The 18,575-nt window shown below is 41.1% G+C and overlaps 2 protein-coding genes across 2 annotated transcripts in view; one reads left to right on the top strand and one right to left on the bottom strand.

Moving 5' to 3' along the window:
* The first annotated feature begins 723 nt into the window (after positions 1–723).
* Positions 724–14,831, top strand: KBTBD2 (kelch repeat and BTB domain containing 2). Its single transcript, XM_032988864.2, has 4 exons — positions 724–933; positions 8,002–8,536; positions 11,498–11,663; positions 12,118–14,831. The coding sequence occupies exons 2-4, from the start codon at positions 8,367–8,369 to the stop codon at positions 13,651–13,653; spliced, it is 1,872 nt and encodes a 623-aa protein (XP_032844755.1). The 5' UTR covers positions 724–933; positions 8,002–8,366; the 3' UTR covers positions 13,654–14,831.
* Positions 14,832–17,921: 3,090 nt separating this feature from the next.
* The window catches only part of AVL9 (AVL9 cell migration associated), a 39,408-nt gene continuing 38,754 nt past the window's right edge, over positions 17,922–18,575 (bottom strand). Inside the window, exon 17 of the transcript XR_006166835.1 lies at positions 17,922–18,402. The gene's annotated coding sequence lies outside the window, so the exon portion shown is untranslated. The remainder of the gene's footprint in view (positions 18,403–18,575) is intronic.

Raw genomic sequence — 18,575 nt, 5'->3', positions numbered from 1 at the left:
GAGGCTTATCTGGGATGTTTTATATCCGCAACTCCTGCAGTCATCAGATTAAGTGTTCAACTTTTTCAATTCTTAGCCCTTCTCTTGGTGGATGGACCCAAGGGGAAATGAAAAAAATAAAATTAAAAAAAAAAAACAAACAAAAAAAACAAAAACAAAACAAAAAAAAAAAAAAACAAAAACAAAAACCAAAAACCCCCAAACACTCCCTAGCTTTTAAAAAGCGGTCTGTCCTCAGGATTTTCCTTTCCCTTGGACCAGGCTTCAGTCACCAGGCTCCTCCCGCCTCCCTCGCCCCTGTCGCGTCCCTCCTGAGGCGGCATCAAGGCCCCACACGCCTCAGGGCGCCGTTGGATCGAGGCAGACCTCGCCTCTGAGGTCCCCCGCGTTTGGCCAAGGGGACGTTCCCGCTGCGCGGTACCCGCGGGGAAAGGGGCGGCCCTCCGGGGGGGAGCGGGCGGGCGAGCGGGGCCAGGCCGCCCGCGGGACCCCTCAAGCTCCACAGGGGCCTGGGAGCTGCAGCCGCTCGCTCCTCCCAGCAGGGGGCGCAGCGCCCGCTCGCGCCGTTTGGCGGGCCAGCGGCTCGCTCCCCTCCCGCCTCGGGGCCCCGCCCCGCCGGAAGCGCGGGCGCGGGAAACTCGGGGGCGAGGAACAGGAAACGGGGGCGGGCGGGCGCGGGGCTCTCCCCGCCGCTCTGAGCATGCGCGCGCGCGGCCGCCTCGTAACGGCCGCCGAGTGATGCTGTGGGGAGGAAGCGGGGGGTGGGGGGGGGGCAGCAGCGCGCCTGCGCGCATAGTGGCTGCCGCCTCCGCAGCCCGGGTGAGACCGGATCCTCCTCCCTCTCCCCCCGCCCCGCTTCCCCCCGGTCCTCCTCGCCCCTGGCAGCCCGCGGTCGGGGGGCGCTGAGGCAGAAGACGAAGCCGGCGGTCGGAGGTTTGTCCCGAGGCGGGGGGGGGGGGGTGTGATGGCGGCGGCGGCTCTCCCGCGCTCCGCGAGGCGGCGGCCGTTGGGCCGTTTCGCGTCTCCTCAGGGCCGGAGTGAGGGGGGTCGGCCGCCTCTCGCCGCGGAGGGGGTGTGTGTGGGTGGGTGTGTGTGGGGGGTTCCCTCGGCCCCGAGCTGCGCTCCCGCGGTGGGGAGGCCCGCGGGGGTCTCTGCGGAAGCCTGCCGTCCCCGTCCCCCCCCCCCCCCCTCCCCGCCCCGCCGCCTGGGTGCGGCTCCCGCCCGCCCCTTCCGCGACCTGTGGCCGCTCCCGCCCGGCAGCTGCGGCTGCGGGCTGGCGTGGACACCCGCGGGGACCCGCGGCCCCCCGGGGAAGGAGGCGAGGTGGCTGCCGGGCCCTTGGCCAGGGGTTGGCTGCCGGTGCGGCGGAGCTCGGGAGGAGCAGAGCGGGGGGAAGCGGGGCCGGCCCTGACCCCCGGGGTGCGGCGGTACTCGCGGAGCAGGAAGGTGCCCCCTTCCTCGGGGCTTCTTAGGGAAGTAGGAAAGGACTTATAGCAGTGGAGCGACGGGATGGCGCACCTGGGTGTTGGAGAGGGAAAAAAAAAAAAAAAAAAAAAGCCAACCTATTTGTTCTTTCTGTAGTACCGGGTCGCTGCGTCCCGCAAACAGGAGGCGATTGTAAACTCAGGCCTGTAATGGGGCGGGCAGTAGGGCTTGAAGCGTTCAGCTCTTCTCCAGCTGAGCGGGTTGGGATGTTTGTGACTTGGGTGGTTTTTTGAGAGATGCTTGAAGGGACTGACACGACGAAGGCTTCTAGGAAAACAGAGCTGTAGCGGCATTGTAATTGGCCACCTTTCCTTGCTTGTATGTCTAGCTGTGTACATATATATACTGTTAGTACCTACAGCAACCAGTGGCGGGCTTCAGGGTTTATATGTGGATTTGAAGAGTCGAGTAATTAAGTGAGCTTTTACAGACTAAATATATGCATAGTGTAGCTTTGAAGTTAGCTGTCTGCATGCCTAAGATTTTTCCAGTATTTACTATTTCTGTTATGAACAGGATAGATACCTGCTGCTTTTGAAATAACTTTAACTATGGTTTAGAAATGGATTTGGGTTGTAGTCAGCATCTGCGTTTTTAGAGCTTTCCTTGCAAAGCCATAGCTTGGCTTTCTATATTACTCTGTGATCACAGTGGACCTGAAGGGCTCTGTGCTGTTGTGACCACACCTAGGGCTGTATCTACATGATTTTTGTCCAGATGATGTATTTAAGAGATTATTAAAATACATGATCAGTTTAGTTCAGTTTCTCATAAATATACCAGGGAAAATAGGTAATTTTTAATATTTAATATACTCAGATGTGTAAACAATGTAGTCTTGTAATCTGGGCATAGGTGTCACCCCTCTTTCCGAATTACTTTTGTGTGTGGAGTAAAAGGGTCCTGTTATACTTGGTGCTATGTAACTAGCATCTTGCAGGAGCAGACCAAAGCAGAAGAAAGTATGTTGCTGCTTATTTAATATTTTTTTTTACTATGTTTTGGACAGGTGGTGATTTTTTGGGTTTTTTTTTGAGGTAGGCTTTTTTTTTTCTGGTCATGCGAGTATGAAACAGATCAGAATTGTTGCAAATCATAAAATTCTTCTTCCTTAATTTAGTGGTTGTTGCATTTTGAGAATAATTTTTATATATATGAATAAGATATCCATTATAAGGCTCTTAACCTTTCAGGAACTAATTTATGGTTAGTTAAGCTACCTTAATTGTTAATCTCATTTCTTAATGTAGAAATGGTTGAATTTATAGTTGAACATCATCATATCTCATAGTGAATATTTAAGGGTGTGATGTATACTTGTGAACTGGAATTTAAGGTGCTAAATAAAACAGACTAGCTTCATTAACATACTGGAATTCAGAGGAAACAAACCCACTTCTCTGTACATCCATGGCTGGATCTTACTGGAGACATCCATGGCCCACTTTTTTTCAAAGGTTAATTTTCCAAAATGGTCAAGTCTTTCCACAAAACAGAAACGCCCTTGGGGTTGGAAACTACCTGTGCTCAGTGTAGAAGGCCAGTTGCCAAGTTAAGTTGTTGGTTTATCTTGTTCTAAGTTTATTTCTGAGCAGGTATTTCCTTTAGTGTATAACTTCCTTTAGGAGCAGAAAAACAGGAAAGAAACTGGTCGTGAGTGCATTGTGACCAAACGTGCTGTTAACATGGAGTCTGACACCTCTAGTCTCTAGCTTCTGTGTAGTTTCAGAAAACTCACCTACCTCAGAGTTGTAACTTGCCTCCTAAGCATAATATGTATGGAAAATAGTAGTAGTTTCCAAGTGAATAGTAATTGTCAAGATGATAACATTGTAGGAATAAATTGGTCCTTGTTTTTTGTGAAATTTCATGTTGTTGCCTTATTAGAATCTCCTTGATGGCCTCGGGTTTCTGGACTGCAGTGCTATCAAAGACACCTTTGATGGCTTTATAAGAGAGGAAAACTTCCAAGCCTGGAACTGCTTCATCAATTACCTATTTCTTTTTTCACTGCCAAGGATGCAAATTTGATACATTGCTCAAGAATCTAGAGCTTCCAACTCCTTTTTCTTCTTTCTTTCTTTCTTCCCTATCTTTGAGATCTGTTGGCTAGGTATATTGATTTACATAACTGATTTTAATCATTTTTAGTACTTGTAGTCCCCCTCCCTATTAGTTGGTATAATCATTTTGAAACATGTTAATTTGTAACTCGGCATATCCTTAATAGTAACTAAGTATTAAAGTGCCTGAGCTTGGTACTTACATTGCTAGCTGGGTGGATTGCTATCTGCACACACATGAATGCTTGTGTAGTTTGGCTTACGGTTGTTGAGTTCTTAATTCTGACATTTTATTATGTTAAAAATAGTGAATGACTCACTGCTTTAGTCGTGTTTTTTACTTGTGATTTGTATGAAGCTGCCCTTGGATGGAAATAATTTGATTAAAAGTGCACAAAAGTAGTATTTAAAGCTGCTTTTTATTTTTTTTTTTTAAATTATTAGTTAAAACTAAATTAAGTTGAATGTCCAGGGAAATAAGGTTTTGGTGGATATTTTTTTCTTTTTCTTCCAAACATACAGGTTTATTGAAGTGAGAAGTGTAGCTAGTGAATTTAGAATTCAAGAAATATATTTAGATGGCTGATAGGAACTTGTGAGACTTTCATAGATCTTTACGTGTTTCCCCAAATTTTATTGGAAGTTAGGCATCTAATCTGGCAGACTTCTTAATGGGATTTTCAGAAGAATTTCTTTCTTTTCCTAGTATCAATATATCAAAAAAGCGCCCCCAGATTTGCATGTCTATATATTCTGGTTTGCCTTTCCTATTTGGAAAAAAAAGTAATTTTTTTTTTTAATTAGTCCAGCTGAAGAATATGACTTCTTATACCTTTTCTTACTAATTAAATTGGAAACAGTCAATATACTTACTCCATGTTACTCATTGAAGTATAGTGTTGACACTTCCGTGTATGTATCTCTGTTTATCAATCTTTGCCTGACCTCAGAAGATAAAACAGATTTAAGGAAGGCAGTTAATAGCCTGTCCCATAACTCATTAACATCTGATGACTAATTTTTTGAATGGTCTCATTCAGATTTGAAGTACATGAACAAGTGTTAAAAGCCACCTCATTAAAACTACTTAAGCTAAAAGGAATAATTACTTAAAAACAAACCCTCTTATCAACCTGTTGCTTAATGTTGCTCTCCAGCTTGATAGGGAGTTACTCTGGATCACCTGGTAATGATTTGGTTTAGTTTGCAATCCAGTACCACTGGCAGGGAGCTGCTGGAAGGCCACAGTCCTGTTTTAGATAGCTGACTTCTGAGAAGTTACCCAGAACAAAATGGTTATTCCAGTGACATTGTAGAAGGGGAAGGTCTTATTATTAGAACTTGTGTTCAAGGATTATTTTTATTCTATTAGAATTTCAGTTCAGGATATTAAGCTAACTTCAGCCATAGATCTTTTCATCCATAAATCAGAAATGTTCACTGCTATGTTGTTATGAGAAGTACAGGAGACTGTAGTGCATCTGTAGACATCTCTTCAAGTTCATGGATTTTCAGTTAGCTGAGATCCAAGAGCAGTATGCCAACCAAGCACAGCGCAGCAGGAGAGATGTTAGGTTGGGACTGGGGAGAACTGAGCCTCTTACAGTTCTCCTTTGGCAAGTTTGTGGCTTTGGACAAGCTGATTCTTACTTCAGTGCCTGTTTTTCAGCCTTTGAAGCGAGGAGAGTATCTCTTAAAATTGTTTTGAACTCTTCAGAGAGGTGTGAGAGGGGTAGGTAGTCTTAGATGACTTTCCAGGCACAAAATGATGTTCTACGCCACTTATCCTAATGTTTTGAACAGATTCACTTCTCTTGGGCAAATGACATTATGGTAATTTTAGACCAGAAGTTCAGAAATCCTTGATGTAATGCTCTCCTGGGGAGTATTTAGTATGGTTCCATTACAAGGGAATGGGATGCGACTCCTGACTTTGTGACAAATACAAAATTTTGTTCTTTAGCAAATGTTTATAATTGGCAGCAAAACACAGTATGGATGTGGAAAACAAGAGTCATGTATGTAGCCTGTTCCTACCATGTGCACCTCCCTGGAACACATCACGGAAATGAGATGGTTTCTGATCAGCTGTAAACAGAGGACTCCAGCCTTGTACATTTACAGTTCAAAGGTGGTTCACATCACATAAGTGTTCTGCAACAAGTCTCCTGTCATCATCTCAATCTCCTCTGCTACTGAGGGTCATACTCAAATGTTCCATCTATTTATAGTAATTAATTTCACAGTTTCAACTTGTCTTCTGTTGAACAGGTCTGCTTTTTCAGTTACCGACTGTCAGCCGCACACTGCCAAAAATGTCTTTAATCTTACTAGCAGGTGTATATCAATTTCTCCATAGCATCCTTGACTGGTTCTGTTACCTAATGACTAAAACAGGGCATACTAGTTTTGCTCTTTTTTTCCTCATTCTGAAGATCTGTATTCTTTAAAATGATATCAGAATAGGAAGTTAAGAAATCAATGACTTCTTTTGCTAAAGTTTAGGACTAGTGATGCTCTGCCTGAACAGAGCTTAATCCACTGGCTTGTACTGTTATTGAAACTTTACTCCTAAGCCAGGAAAAACAATGCTGTAGAGAGACCCGGGATACCAGCAGGGCCACAAGCTATTTATTTCTGTGGGCCTAACACGCTTAGGAAGTCTGCATATCTCTGTAGCCATTTAAAGTCCAGGGCAAAATCTGTCAATGGATCAGGTTGCATGTTAAGCTGTTATCAGATAACCAGGATAGTGGTTAGTGATGCAGAGACAGGATGCATACTAATTTGGTGAAGAGAAGTTGTGACTTGAAGCAGAAGGTCGTTGCTTTGGATGAGCAATATCTTTGTATGTCCTTGATATATTTGTGGTTTAGTGATTTCAGCAGTTAACTACACCTGAAACCTGAAGGTCTGAGGTTGAAATTTATGATATTACATTATCATAGCAGATACTAGTCTCTCCTTCCTCCTCCCCCAACTATTAACACATTTTCTGCTTTTCTTAACTGTCTTCATCTGAACAAACAGTGAACGTTGGGTTTGACTATTTTGACTGTTTTCCAGTTAAACAAACAGTGAAAACTAAGAATTGGAGACTTCTGTTTGTGTATATTTCTTTGCTGAAAAAGATCAGTGACACTAAATTAGCAGTAATTAGTGGTATTCATTAAGCATATCTGTTTCAAGTGAATGAATGTTAAAAGACAGCTGTCTTTGAATTGTATTACAGGCAAGGCTCTGAAATAGCAGATCTTTATATGGCTGGCAGGTATTTCTGCAGCCTTCATCTTAAACTAAACCATGTATTTTTGTATGGAATTTAAAGTATGTCCTTTCAAGTAAGGTCTTTCTGCATTCACCATTCATTATGAACTATAATGAATAGTGATGTCTTAGGGACGTGTTTGTCTAATGTCTGGTTATTCCTTGATTTTGGAATGTGAAAGAACAATGCAAGATTAAATAAATCTGGAAGTATTTCATAGATGTGGTGCTCTGGTGTCCTTCAAGGTAGTGATTTTACTGGCACAACTATCTATTCTATTCTTAATTATGTTTCTGCATTCACATGGAAGGTAAGATAAAACCTGACCCCATTTTTAAGAGGAGGAGAAATGTCCAAACAAGAAAACAGACATTGGTAGCCTGTGGTCATTGCTCTTTAACCACTCCAAGTGTTTTGACCCCTGCTATTCCAGCATCCCTTTGCTCCTGTTCTCTCCTTACTTTTCTCCTGTCTGCAGCAGTCATGCTTACCTGGCTTTATGGAAATGACTCTGAAGGAGAAAAAAAATGGAATGTAAAACGCTAATAGGTGAAGCCCTTCTGCACAGAGAAGATGAACCGAATAAGCATTGGGAATATAGGTGGTTAGGGTTTTTTTAATCTTTAGCTCTGGTTCTGCTTTTTCTCAAGTAGAATGCCAAAGGTGAAGTAAATGGGTTGATGATGATGTTGAGAGTATAGTTGGAGAACAATGGAATGTTGAAGAAATTGCATTTATATTTTTAGTGGCCTGGTACTGATAAGCTTTAAGTAGACAAAAACAACAGAAGCAGAAAAAGTAGATGTTTAATATGGAAATTAAAAAAATGTGGGTATCTTTTCAATGGTTAAAGGAAATTCACAGGTGTACTTAGTGGGAAAACTGGGTAATTCTTAGAAGAGGAAGAAAGTCTTACTGAACCTCGTTTTAACTCTCCAGCCTTAGAAGCTGTGTGACAAAATAAATTATATCAATTCGTGAGTCTAGGTCTTGATGAGAGTTGATGTATGAACTTTTCTGCTTTTCATTTCTTTTCAATACTTGTATTGTTTTTTTTCTCTTCAATAGTTATAGTGCAAGTGATTAAATAATAATTTAGAAACAAGTTAGACAATTACTTTTAAGAGGTAACTATGAAAGGTTTTTGAAAAAGTTCTAATGTGAAAATTATTTTCCTGCTTTCAGTCACTCAAGTGCAGCCTTTGATCACGAGATGTTACCACGAAATCTACCTCAGACTTCGCTTTTGCTTGTTCGTTTGCTGCGTCGTAGATCTCAACAGGAGCTCTGGAGACACTCTTGAAAGTCTCTGAACAGATTGTGACATCAAGTGAAAGCATGATGACCTAATTGTAGGTCAAAGTCTGAAACATTGGTTCAGCAGCTCAAGATAACATTGCCTTTTTTAATAAGTATCACTTCTGAAGTGAAGGCTACAGATCTTCTGCTGTTTCTTCCCTGGTTACTTCAGAAACATTCAGCTGACCTTTCTCTGGTGAAAAGATCTTGACTTTTCTCTCTGGTCCTGGAAATATTAATGGAATACAGTCATGTCTACCCAGGACGAGAGGCAGATAAATACAGAGTATGCTGTATCCTTGCTGGAGCAGTTAAAATTCTTTTATGAACAGCAGTTGCTAACTGACATAGTCTTGATTGTTGAGGGCACTGAATTTCCCTGCCATAAGATGGTTCTTGCAACGTGCAGCTCTTATTTCAGGTAAGTATTCAAACTAGGATCTGTTAATTCTAGAAAATCTGTGATACCTGGTTTTGAGTGTAATATTACTTAATTAACAATTAATGTGTTGCAGAGAGTTTTAAAGATCAGTGAAGTAAGTAAAAGACCTAAATATAATTACTTGCCAACACCAAAAGAGTAAAATAAATTTTCCAGCATCTTGTGACTTACTCTGGATAGGTACTGTAATTTTTACAATAAGGTGGGGAGGGGGAAATCACACTGGTGATGGATCATTTTCTTTAGGGAGTTAATTGAGTCCAACTAGTAAATTTCTTCATGCTTAATCTTTAAATAATTAATCTTTTTATTTGTTTCCCAAGGTAGGGTAACAGGATTATTGAGACTTGGCTATGGGAGTTCTATTGTCATGTTTCTTATGTTTCTTAGCTGTAGTTTCTTGGAAGCCTCTGCTCAAAGCAGGGATTGCCGGGCAAGTTCATAGCTTCCTTTTCTGAATAATCTGTGTTTTTTCTGCTTAGCAAAGAAGTCAAACTCTTCTCTCACCTGAGAGTCTTGCTGCAATTGCAACGGTTTTGTTGTCTGAGGGTGGTTTTTTTTGTCTGTTTGCAACAGCATCTCAGTGGGGGTAAAAAAAAAAAAAAACCAAAACCAAACAAACAACAAAAAAACCAAAACCAACCAAACAAAAAAACAACAACAAAACAAAACCAATTTTAAATTCAGTAGCTCCTGCTTCCCAGGTGCCATGTTTTTTGTGTTTTTAAAAGTTTTTATTAATAAGATCGGTCAAGTGCTACTACTTTTTGCAGATGCCTTCATAGTAAGTCCTAAAAGATAAGGCACTGTGAATTTTCTGCAGTGATTAATGTTATTTTGTTGGCAACACAGAATAATTAATCTGCCTGTCTGGTAGAAATTTTGAAGCTTGAAACTAGTCTTGGTTACATCCATGCGTGTTTTACCTTCCTGATGCATTGTGGAAGGATTATAACTTTTCTTTCCTGTTTAATCAAGGCAAGGTTTGCAAATTCTCTTTTCTTGTTGAGATGGGCTCACTATACAGAACACGTCCAAAATGTTTTCTGTATGCTGTCATCTGCTTTCTTGCATAGAACTTTGAGGATCAGTTTCTTACTTTCACAGAAGTTTTTGTTGCTGCTGTTTTCCTTGTTAATTTTTTCATCTCAGATGAGCCTGGTACAATTTTTAGCAACAAGTACTGTGTGATCACTAGATAATGATTATTGCTGTTGGCCTTGTGCAGATGACATAGTTCCAACAGTCTGTAAAATAACAGCCACTGGAAATGTGGCCAGATTTCATGTGGGTGGCTAATCATAAGGTTGGAAAGCTGTCATCAGTCCATGCAGTGTGCTGCATTAGAATATGTAGTCAGATCTCTTATTTGTATGTGTGTGTTTATTATTTGTGGAATGAGGTTTTGGCACTGGTTAAAAGAAGTATCAAGCTTGTGGTTTTGTCGTGTTCTGTTTTTCTTCTCTACTTTGGTTTACAAAAAGATGCTCAGCTTCCTAAATTTAGCTTTATTATGAAAAATTGATAGCCCTGAAGGAGGCTGTGGGGAGAGGGGGGAGAACAGAAAAGCATCTCTTGGCATGATCTGGCCATTGTGTGTGACTGCAGCCAGCTCACCTTCCATCCTGGTGAGGAGTGCTGTGCTGCGGCAGCCCGGCTCCGGCACAGGCCCCTCACCAGTGTGTAAGCACACACCACAGCCAGATTCTCTAACAGCTGCCTCTTCCTTCCTACAAAGAGGAGTCTCTGCTGGCATCCTACTGTCTTCCTCACCTTTAAAGAGCTGCATGGCAAGTTGATACTCACTTGGCTAGTCAGTGAATCCTAAAATGCAAGTTGCCCTGAGTTAAGGAGCTTAGAAGACCCAGCGATGAGGAGGGGGCAGGAGGGAATGGTGGTGGGGTGCCATCCTTGTGTCAGGTGCTTCCTGGAATGCCTTTGCTTAGGGAATGTATCTCCATGTCCCCTGTCCCTCTGCCGCTGGAGGCTGGACCGTAGGGGGCACCCACTGTCCCTTCTAACTTTTCTCCTATTTGGTTTCCTAAAAAGCCCCAAATAAATATAAATAGCCTTGAACTGAGTTTTCAATGCAGCCATAAATACCAAACCTGAGTTTATGTAAAGCTCTTAAAATCAACGTCCCCCGTTCTAAGAAAATTGGCAAGTACCTGTTTTACAGAACTAGAACCTGATTAGTTGTTCTTAACTGTGTCGCAACTAAAAAACGAGAATGGGCAATAGGTATATAAAGCATTATAGAAACAATAACCTGTTTTTTTAATTGCCTTGCTACTTTTTTCAGGAAGATGTATTAGAAATACTTGTACCTTTTTTTTCAGACCAAGTCAGATAATTTTTTGTCATTGATTTTTTTTCTTTTTTTTTTTTTTGTCTACAAACTCAAAGTTTACTACCTATTATTATGAATGGTATGTAAGAAATACTTCATGGAGTGCTAGTCCTTGCTCCGTTTTCTGAGTTAATTTTCTCCCAGAGGAGCATGCTTTTTGATAGGACTTAGCTCAGTCCATTGCATAAATCTGCTGCTTTTGTTTTAGAATCTAAAATCTAGCTGTGTATGTTTAAACAGTATTTTCCGGAGGATGTTTCCTCTCTCTTATCACCTAACATAGAAAAAGTTTTAAATTCCATCATTAAAACTCTTAAAATCATTAAGAGTTCTCTGCTGATTAACACAAGAGTTTGCATGACTGCAAAATATTTCTAAAAAAGGCATTGATGATACTTCTTAAATGTTCTATACAAATGCTTTGTCTTAAATACAAGACAGTAGCCTAAGGTAAATACTAAACACCTGTACACAGGCAACCAAAAAGACAGTTTACCTTTTGGAGTGTAATCACTGAAAACTTACAGTTGACTATTTAAGATACTGTATTTACTGTTGATCCTTGTCTTAATATGTATATTTCTCCTCAGAGCCATGTTCATGAGTGGGCTAAGTGAAAGTAAACAAACACACGTGCACCTGAGGAATGTGGATGCGGCCACTTTACAAATTATCATAACTTACGCATACACGGGTAACTTGGCAATAAGTGACAGCACAGTAGAACAGCTTTATGAAACTGCCTGCTTCTTACAGGTAGGAATGTTTTATTTTGAGTATGGAATAACTGCTTCTCATCTCGGAACCATTTTTTTCTTTATCTTGTTAAATAAGTCTTTTCTGTTTAGTAATTTCAAAACACTCTTGTTCAGTTTGCTCAGTAGAGACAGCAGTTGCTTGCCAGGCAGGTTTCCTCCACCCATCCCTCCTTGCTTTACAGTCCCTATGGAGGGTGGAAGTAAAACAGTGCACTTCTAATGTTCAGAAAATTAGTTTTTCCAGCAGACATAAGACATCAAGTACATGTGATATACTTGATCTGTATGAAGCACTTGAGTAAGTCAGTGCTGTATTTTTGTGTATGTATAGTATTTTCCAGGCTTAAGCCCTGTTATTCAACACTAAATGCAGGTATTCTTACCTGCTGCTGGTATGTGAAGGAATAGATTGTATGCAGTAATACTTAGTGTGTTTCTTCTTTGCATTACAGGTAGATGATGTGTTACAACGGTGTAGAGAATACTTAATCAAAAAAATTAATGCAGAAAATTGTGTGCGTCTCTTAAGTTTTGCTGATCTCTTCAGCTGTGAAGAGTTAAAACAGAGTGCTAAAAGAATGGTAGAGCACAAGTTCACAGCTGTATACCACCAGGAGGCTTTCATGCAACTGTCACACGATCTACTAATAGATATTTTAAGCAGTGACAATTTAAATGTGGAAAAGGAGGAGACAGTTCGTGAAGCTGCTATGTTATGGCTGGAGTACAACACAGAATCACGATCGCAGTATTTGTCCTCTGTTCTTAGCCAAATCCGAATCGATGCACTTTCAGAAGTGACACAGAGAGCCTGGTTTCAAGGCTTACCACCCAATGATAAATCAGTGGTGGTGCAAGGACTGTACAAATCGATGCCCAAGTTTTTCAAGCCCAGACTTGGTATGACAAAAGAGGAGATGATGATATTCATTGAAGCTGCTGCTGAAAACCCTGGTAGTCTTTATTCTTCTGTCTGTTATAGCCCCCAGGCAGAAAAAGTTTACAAACTCTGCAACCCTCCTGCTGACTTGCATAAGGTTGGGACGCTTGTAACTCCTGATAATGACATCTATATAGCAGGTGGGCAAGTTCCTCTGAAAAACACGAAAACCAATCACAGTAAAAGCAGCAAACTCCAGGCTGCCTTCAGAACTGTGAATTGCTTTTACTGGTTTGATGCACAGCAAAACACTTGGTTTCCAAAGACACCGATGCTCTTTGTTCGTATAAAGCCATCCCTGGTCTGCTGTGAAGGATACATCTATGCAATCGGAGGCGATAGCGTCGGTGGAGAGCTCAACAGGAGAACTGTGGAGAGATACGATACCGAGAAAGATGAGTGGACCATGGTAAGCCCATTGCCTTGCGCGTGGCAATGGAGCACAGCGGTAGCTGTTCACAACTGCATTTATGTAATGGCACACAACCTGATGTATTGTTACTTTCCCAGGTCGGATGCTTGGGTAGAAATGGCTATGCGCCAAACAAGTAGGTGTTTTGCTTCGGCTGCTGCTTTTGGTGATAAGATATTCTATATTGGAGGACTGCATATTGCCAGCAATTCCGGTATAAGGCTCCCAAGCAGTACTGTAGATGGGTCTTCTGTCACGGTGGAAATCTATGATGTGAATAAAAATGAGTGGAGAATGGCAGCCAACATTCCTGCCAAGCGCTACTCTGACCCATGCGTTAGAGCCGTTGTAATCTCTAATTCTTTATGTGTCTTTATACGAGAAACCCACATGAACGAGAGAGCTAAGTATGCCACCTATCAATACGACCTGGAACTGGATCGCTGGTTTCTGAGGCAGCATATATCGGAACGAGTGCTGTGGGACTTGGGGAAAGACTTCCGGTGCACTGTAGGGAAGCTGTATCCGTCTTGCCTTGAAGAGTCCCCATGGAAGCCTCCAACGTATCTCTTCTCACCAGATGGAGCGGATGAATTTGAGCTGGATGGGGAGATGGTTACTTTACCGCCTGTATAGCTCCCAGATTAGACTGCACAACTGCTTCTGTGCTCGGTTACTTTGAAATAAATGGTTGTGAAAGAACAGGTCTGGAAACCGAATTGTCAAACCTGCCTCTTGTGAGTTGTATTTTTATGCCCTACCTAACACTTGCCGCCATTCAGTATGAATCAGTAAAATGAGCAGATATGCTTCCATATTCTGAAATACTATTATCTGATAATTGAGAAACATATATGTATATCATGAGCTTAAGCATCTGACTTGTCTAAAGAATTAATTTCTAGTTCTATGAAGTCTCAGTTCAGGAGAAAGCTTCAGAAAAAAGTAGTTACTGTTTCTAGAATGATGTCACAACTCTTTCGAAAATATCTTCCAGTTAGATCTGAACTACTTCTGGATATTCTACTTAAGTGCTAGTGACATAATTGTCAGTGTGGCCTAATTAAAGGACTGTGCTGCACTTCCTTAATACTAATATCCATGTTGGTATAGTAATGCCATTAAAAGAAAAAGAAACAAATCCCATGGATCTACCTGTGGTAGGAAGGGTAGATCTTCCATTGTATGGTAACATGCAGGGCAAAATGACTGCAGGTTCAGTCAAGCTGTATTATTAGGTGCATGTATTCTATTTTCACTAACTTATACCTGTCTATTTAGAATACAGGTCTTCCAAGCAGCTGGTAGTTTACCAGGTGTGGACTTAAGTTGCTGGGCTTGCAATAGGGATTGTCAGCCCTCATAGTGCGGGTCTGTGTGGAGCTTTAATCAGTAAATGTCTCCACGTTCTGTATTACAGTAACATTGGCTCATGTATATTACTTCCTGCTGCTGATGTATTTTTCCATTGTAAAACAAAGTTTTAGTGTGGATTAACCAGGTCTTTATTTTCTGTTAATTTAATAACAAGCATTACTGTAGTGTGATTGTGTATAGATACCCCTTAGCTATCAGGTTTTTTTACTCTGGGGGGGAGCGAACTGTTCAGGAATATCCTGTGCTCTGCGTGCAGGAGAGCAGATGACTAGTGCTGCTCTGGCATTAATCCCAGGAACCACTAGCAGTAGCGGGGCGCCGCCAATCTAACATGAACACAGGTGCTTCATGACAAACCTTACTAGCATGTTCAGCTGCATCATGTTCTGGCACTGTATTTTGAATGACATTAATTTATTAAAAAAGACTGAATCCAATGGAGTTTGTGTCCTTTCTGGTTGAAGTAGATAGTTATGACACCTTCCCACCATGTCCACACTTCTAGCAAGTAGTTTGTCAAAGGCAACTTGAAATGGTTAAGCTGTGAAAAGCCTGGAGACGAGTCCAGTAGTTGACTGCTAATGGCTCAGTGAAAGCTAGACCTTGGGTATTCAAGTCAAGCAGAGGATTATATAAAATTTGAATTCTGCACAATGATTTTTTTGTAAATCAGCACCTCTCCAATCATGGCACAAATTTTGCTCTACTGAAAGTGAAGAACAGTGGGCACTGAGGAGGTAATGAGGAGTCATTTCCATAAATTCAGAAGATGGGAGACCTTTTTTCAGTCTTTATGAGCAAGACCAAATATATTTACTCCATCATCTACATTGCCACTGCCTTTTCCTTAATTTTTTTTTCCTATTCCAGTAAATACAAGTGTAGGTTTCATCAAAGACAACACCTGCATACTTCTGTGGCTAAGTTTCATGTGGATTTACAAAGTTTTGTCTTGTACAATTATTGAAGGTTTGACTGGAAATGAGACTTCAGATAAGAAACCTGCCTTACATAAAACTCTTCTTAATGCTTTGGCATTTTCTACCATGTAGGGATTTATGGGATCCAGAATAATGATGGCTCCAACCGAAAGAGGCAAGCTACTAATTTTTATTAAGGTGACATAACATGGTTACGTTTACCATTATGTCTTTTTTTTTTTTTTAAACACCTGAATTGCTTCAGTAAGAGGGGAGATCAACTTGAGATCCTGCTGGTAGGTCTGTTTATATTGCTTTCCTGTAGGACAGCTCATTGCAAGCCTGGTCAGGGGAATATACATTTAAAGGAAAACAGTGATACTAGCTTATAATGCAACTTGGAGAATCACATACCTTATGTAAGTGGTGTCCTGGTAACTGCAGCCTGAACGGACTCCTCGCTTCTGTGGGTCATTCTCTCTGCAGGCCACTGTACCAGGACAAGCCCCTGTTCTGCAAGTGTACATGAGCTATAGCTAGTGAAGGAGCACAGGGCCTTGGTTCTGTTACTGAGAACTTTCAACTTGAGCTGAAAATTTTATGCATGGTTTCTTACCAAAGGATAAAAAAAAAAAAAATTGAATCGGAAATAGGTGGCTAAACTGCAGTGGCTGTAAGTCACAGTTGCCTCACAGAACCTGAAGAACTGTCCTTGATTTTATCCATTTGAGAACATCTTTTAAAATACAGATGGTCTACATGACTTCCTGCTAGCCTGCATTTTTTATATATAATTTCTACATTGTTTCTAGATACCTACATTTTTAGCATGGTCTTTATTTATAAGTACCTTATTTAAAATGATCAATACAGTACTTAAAGACTAGTCACGTGTTGAATAGTTCTCTAGTGACTGTTCTAGTTCACTCAACTAGTTGCTGCAGTTGGTATTCAACTCCAAGGGAAAACACAGCTGGCAAATGCTATTCTCAAGTCTAAATTCTTTCCTTGCATAATTTGAGACAGAAACTGAGCAGGCAAAGCATCATGTGCCTGAAAATGGTCACTGGTAGTACAATTAGAGAAAGACTTCTGTGGGAACAAAGACAACAGCTGAAAAAAATGCAGCTCTCCTTTCAGAAATGGAACAACTATGATTACAGCCTTCACAGAGTTCCAAACCAGTGTCTTACTACAAAGCTTCAGCCTAATACCAGCCTATTCAACCTGTGCTTGGCTTTGAAGTGCATTTACATACAAGTTTCAGTGAATCAACTTTGTTTGTCCCCAAGCTTTGCTATATTTGCAAGCAGTTTGCTTCTTTTCTGGTAGAACTACTTCAAGCTAGTCCTACAGAGCTTCAGGTCCCCCTACCTGAGGTAATAAAAAGAAGCCATCTGGCCTCTGCTCATTTTTGAAGCATCCACTCATTTTTACAGTTGTTTAAATACATACCTAATTGCAAGATTTAATTTTTGTTCTAAAGGGACCAGTCAGATCTAGGGCAGTGAATTGTGTCAAGCCTTACAGAGAACAGGATCAGAGGGATAGTTAATTTCACAGGAAAGTAATTTGCTAAGATTCTAAAGATTATGGTTTTAAGATTTAAGGCACTGCTTTCCACAGCGCTTCTCGGTGCTTCCATTAAGATGCCCTAGCACCCACCACATGGCAGCACAGCTAAGGAACACCCACAGACAAACCTGCGGACCACTGAATTTATAAGCAGGCTAGTGTTCTTCCTCCTCTGTTTCCCATTTACAGCTACCTTCAAATTGTTTGCTCCTTTTGGGTCTGGATTCATGCATAAAAGATGCTTTATTTTAGGCAGACTGAAGTAGGCTCACCCTTAAAACCACTTTCTTCGTACATCATGCTGAACATTAGCCAGACAAAAGTTCTGTTTAGTTCCATTCCAGAATAACTTAAAATATCTCCCTCCTACAACATTTACCATGAGTATAATTCAGCAAGGCAGTGTTCTTACTCACAGCTTATAACCTGGAGGAGGATTACTAGCAGACTGAGTAAATTGCAGGGATCGCTCATGACGCCGGGAGGCAGCCTGTATGAAATCTGCACATCTTCACACAGCTCCCAAATTCCAGTATGGAAGAGGTGGGTAAACAGCCTGAACTGGCAGGTGAGAGCAAGACCCAGATCAGCACTGAGTTACAGAAACTCTGACACCAAAGAAAGGACAGGCATGAAGGTGAAACAGGAGTAAAAGTATCTCTGTGTGCTTTTGCCTCCTCCCACTCTAAAGCACATAGCTCCTCTGTGGCTTGTCCTAACTTGTGAAACTAGGAACATTTGTTTCAGCAAAGAAAGGGTTTAAGCATTGTACATGTTACTGAAGTGCTAAAGTATGAGTGGTCACCTGAAGCATAATGTGACTTCATCTCTTAAAATAGTAAACTGTACTGAATACATACGTGAACTCTACTGCATCAATAGGACCAAAGAGCCAGTAAACAGGACACTAAAAGGTACTAAAAAGGTAGTGATGTAATGTAGACCTTAAAGTCGTCTCAGATTACGTGCTAGACATCAAGCTAAATCTTGATGCTGAGATTTTATTTAGAAAGTGCAGGAAGTAGAGCTAGCTAATTTAACTCTGAGCACATTTTTATTGAAGAGAAAAAAAAAAAAAGAAACAATTTCCACAATTTAAGGTCAGACATACTCTTTAGCCAGCTCTTTGGCACAGCTTTATACACATCAAGACATATATATGCACCATTTATTAAGAGCAGGAAAAGTCAGTAACCACATGTCATATTAGGCAATATGTTAAGCTCAGTGTAATTTTTTGCCACTTTCTGGTATGCCCGAACTTCTAAATTCTCCACTGTGTGTCTGTGTGCATTCTATCTCTGAATTCAGAGATGAGCGACCAATTGAGTTTGCTTCTTCAGAATTTCCATCTGTCACAGTATGTAAGTGATGTTATTCCTCATACTGTTTTTAAGACAACAACATACCTCTACCTCTGCCTTCACTCCAGATAACTGTTGTTCCTTCAGTCTAAACATTGATTTTCTTTATGCTCACCTGATCTAGAAAGCAGTGCCACTTTCTTGGTGATCTAGATTAAGACAAGAAAAGAAGATTTTGTAGATGTTCTCTGCTACTATTGAGGCAAATAGTAATTATGCTTTTATCAATATTAGCCAATAAATTCAGGCAGGGAAGCAACAAAAAACTTATTTTCTATCAGTTGATTTTGGAATAGTATTTATAAGAGGAGCAATCTATAAT

The sequence above is a fragment of the Tyto alba genome, unplaced genomic scaffold, assembly GCF_018691265.1.
Source record: "Tyto alba isolate M040663 unplaced genomic scaffold, T.alba_DEE_v4.0 Super-Scaffold_46, whole genome shotgun sequence".
In the NCBI taxonomy this organism is placed as follows: domain Eukaryota; kingdom Metazoa; phylum Chordata; class Aves; order Strigiformes; family Tytonidae; genus Tyto; species Tyto alba.
Note: the sequence above shows the minus strand (reverse complement) of the source record. Positions and strands in the feature narration are given on the sequence as shown.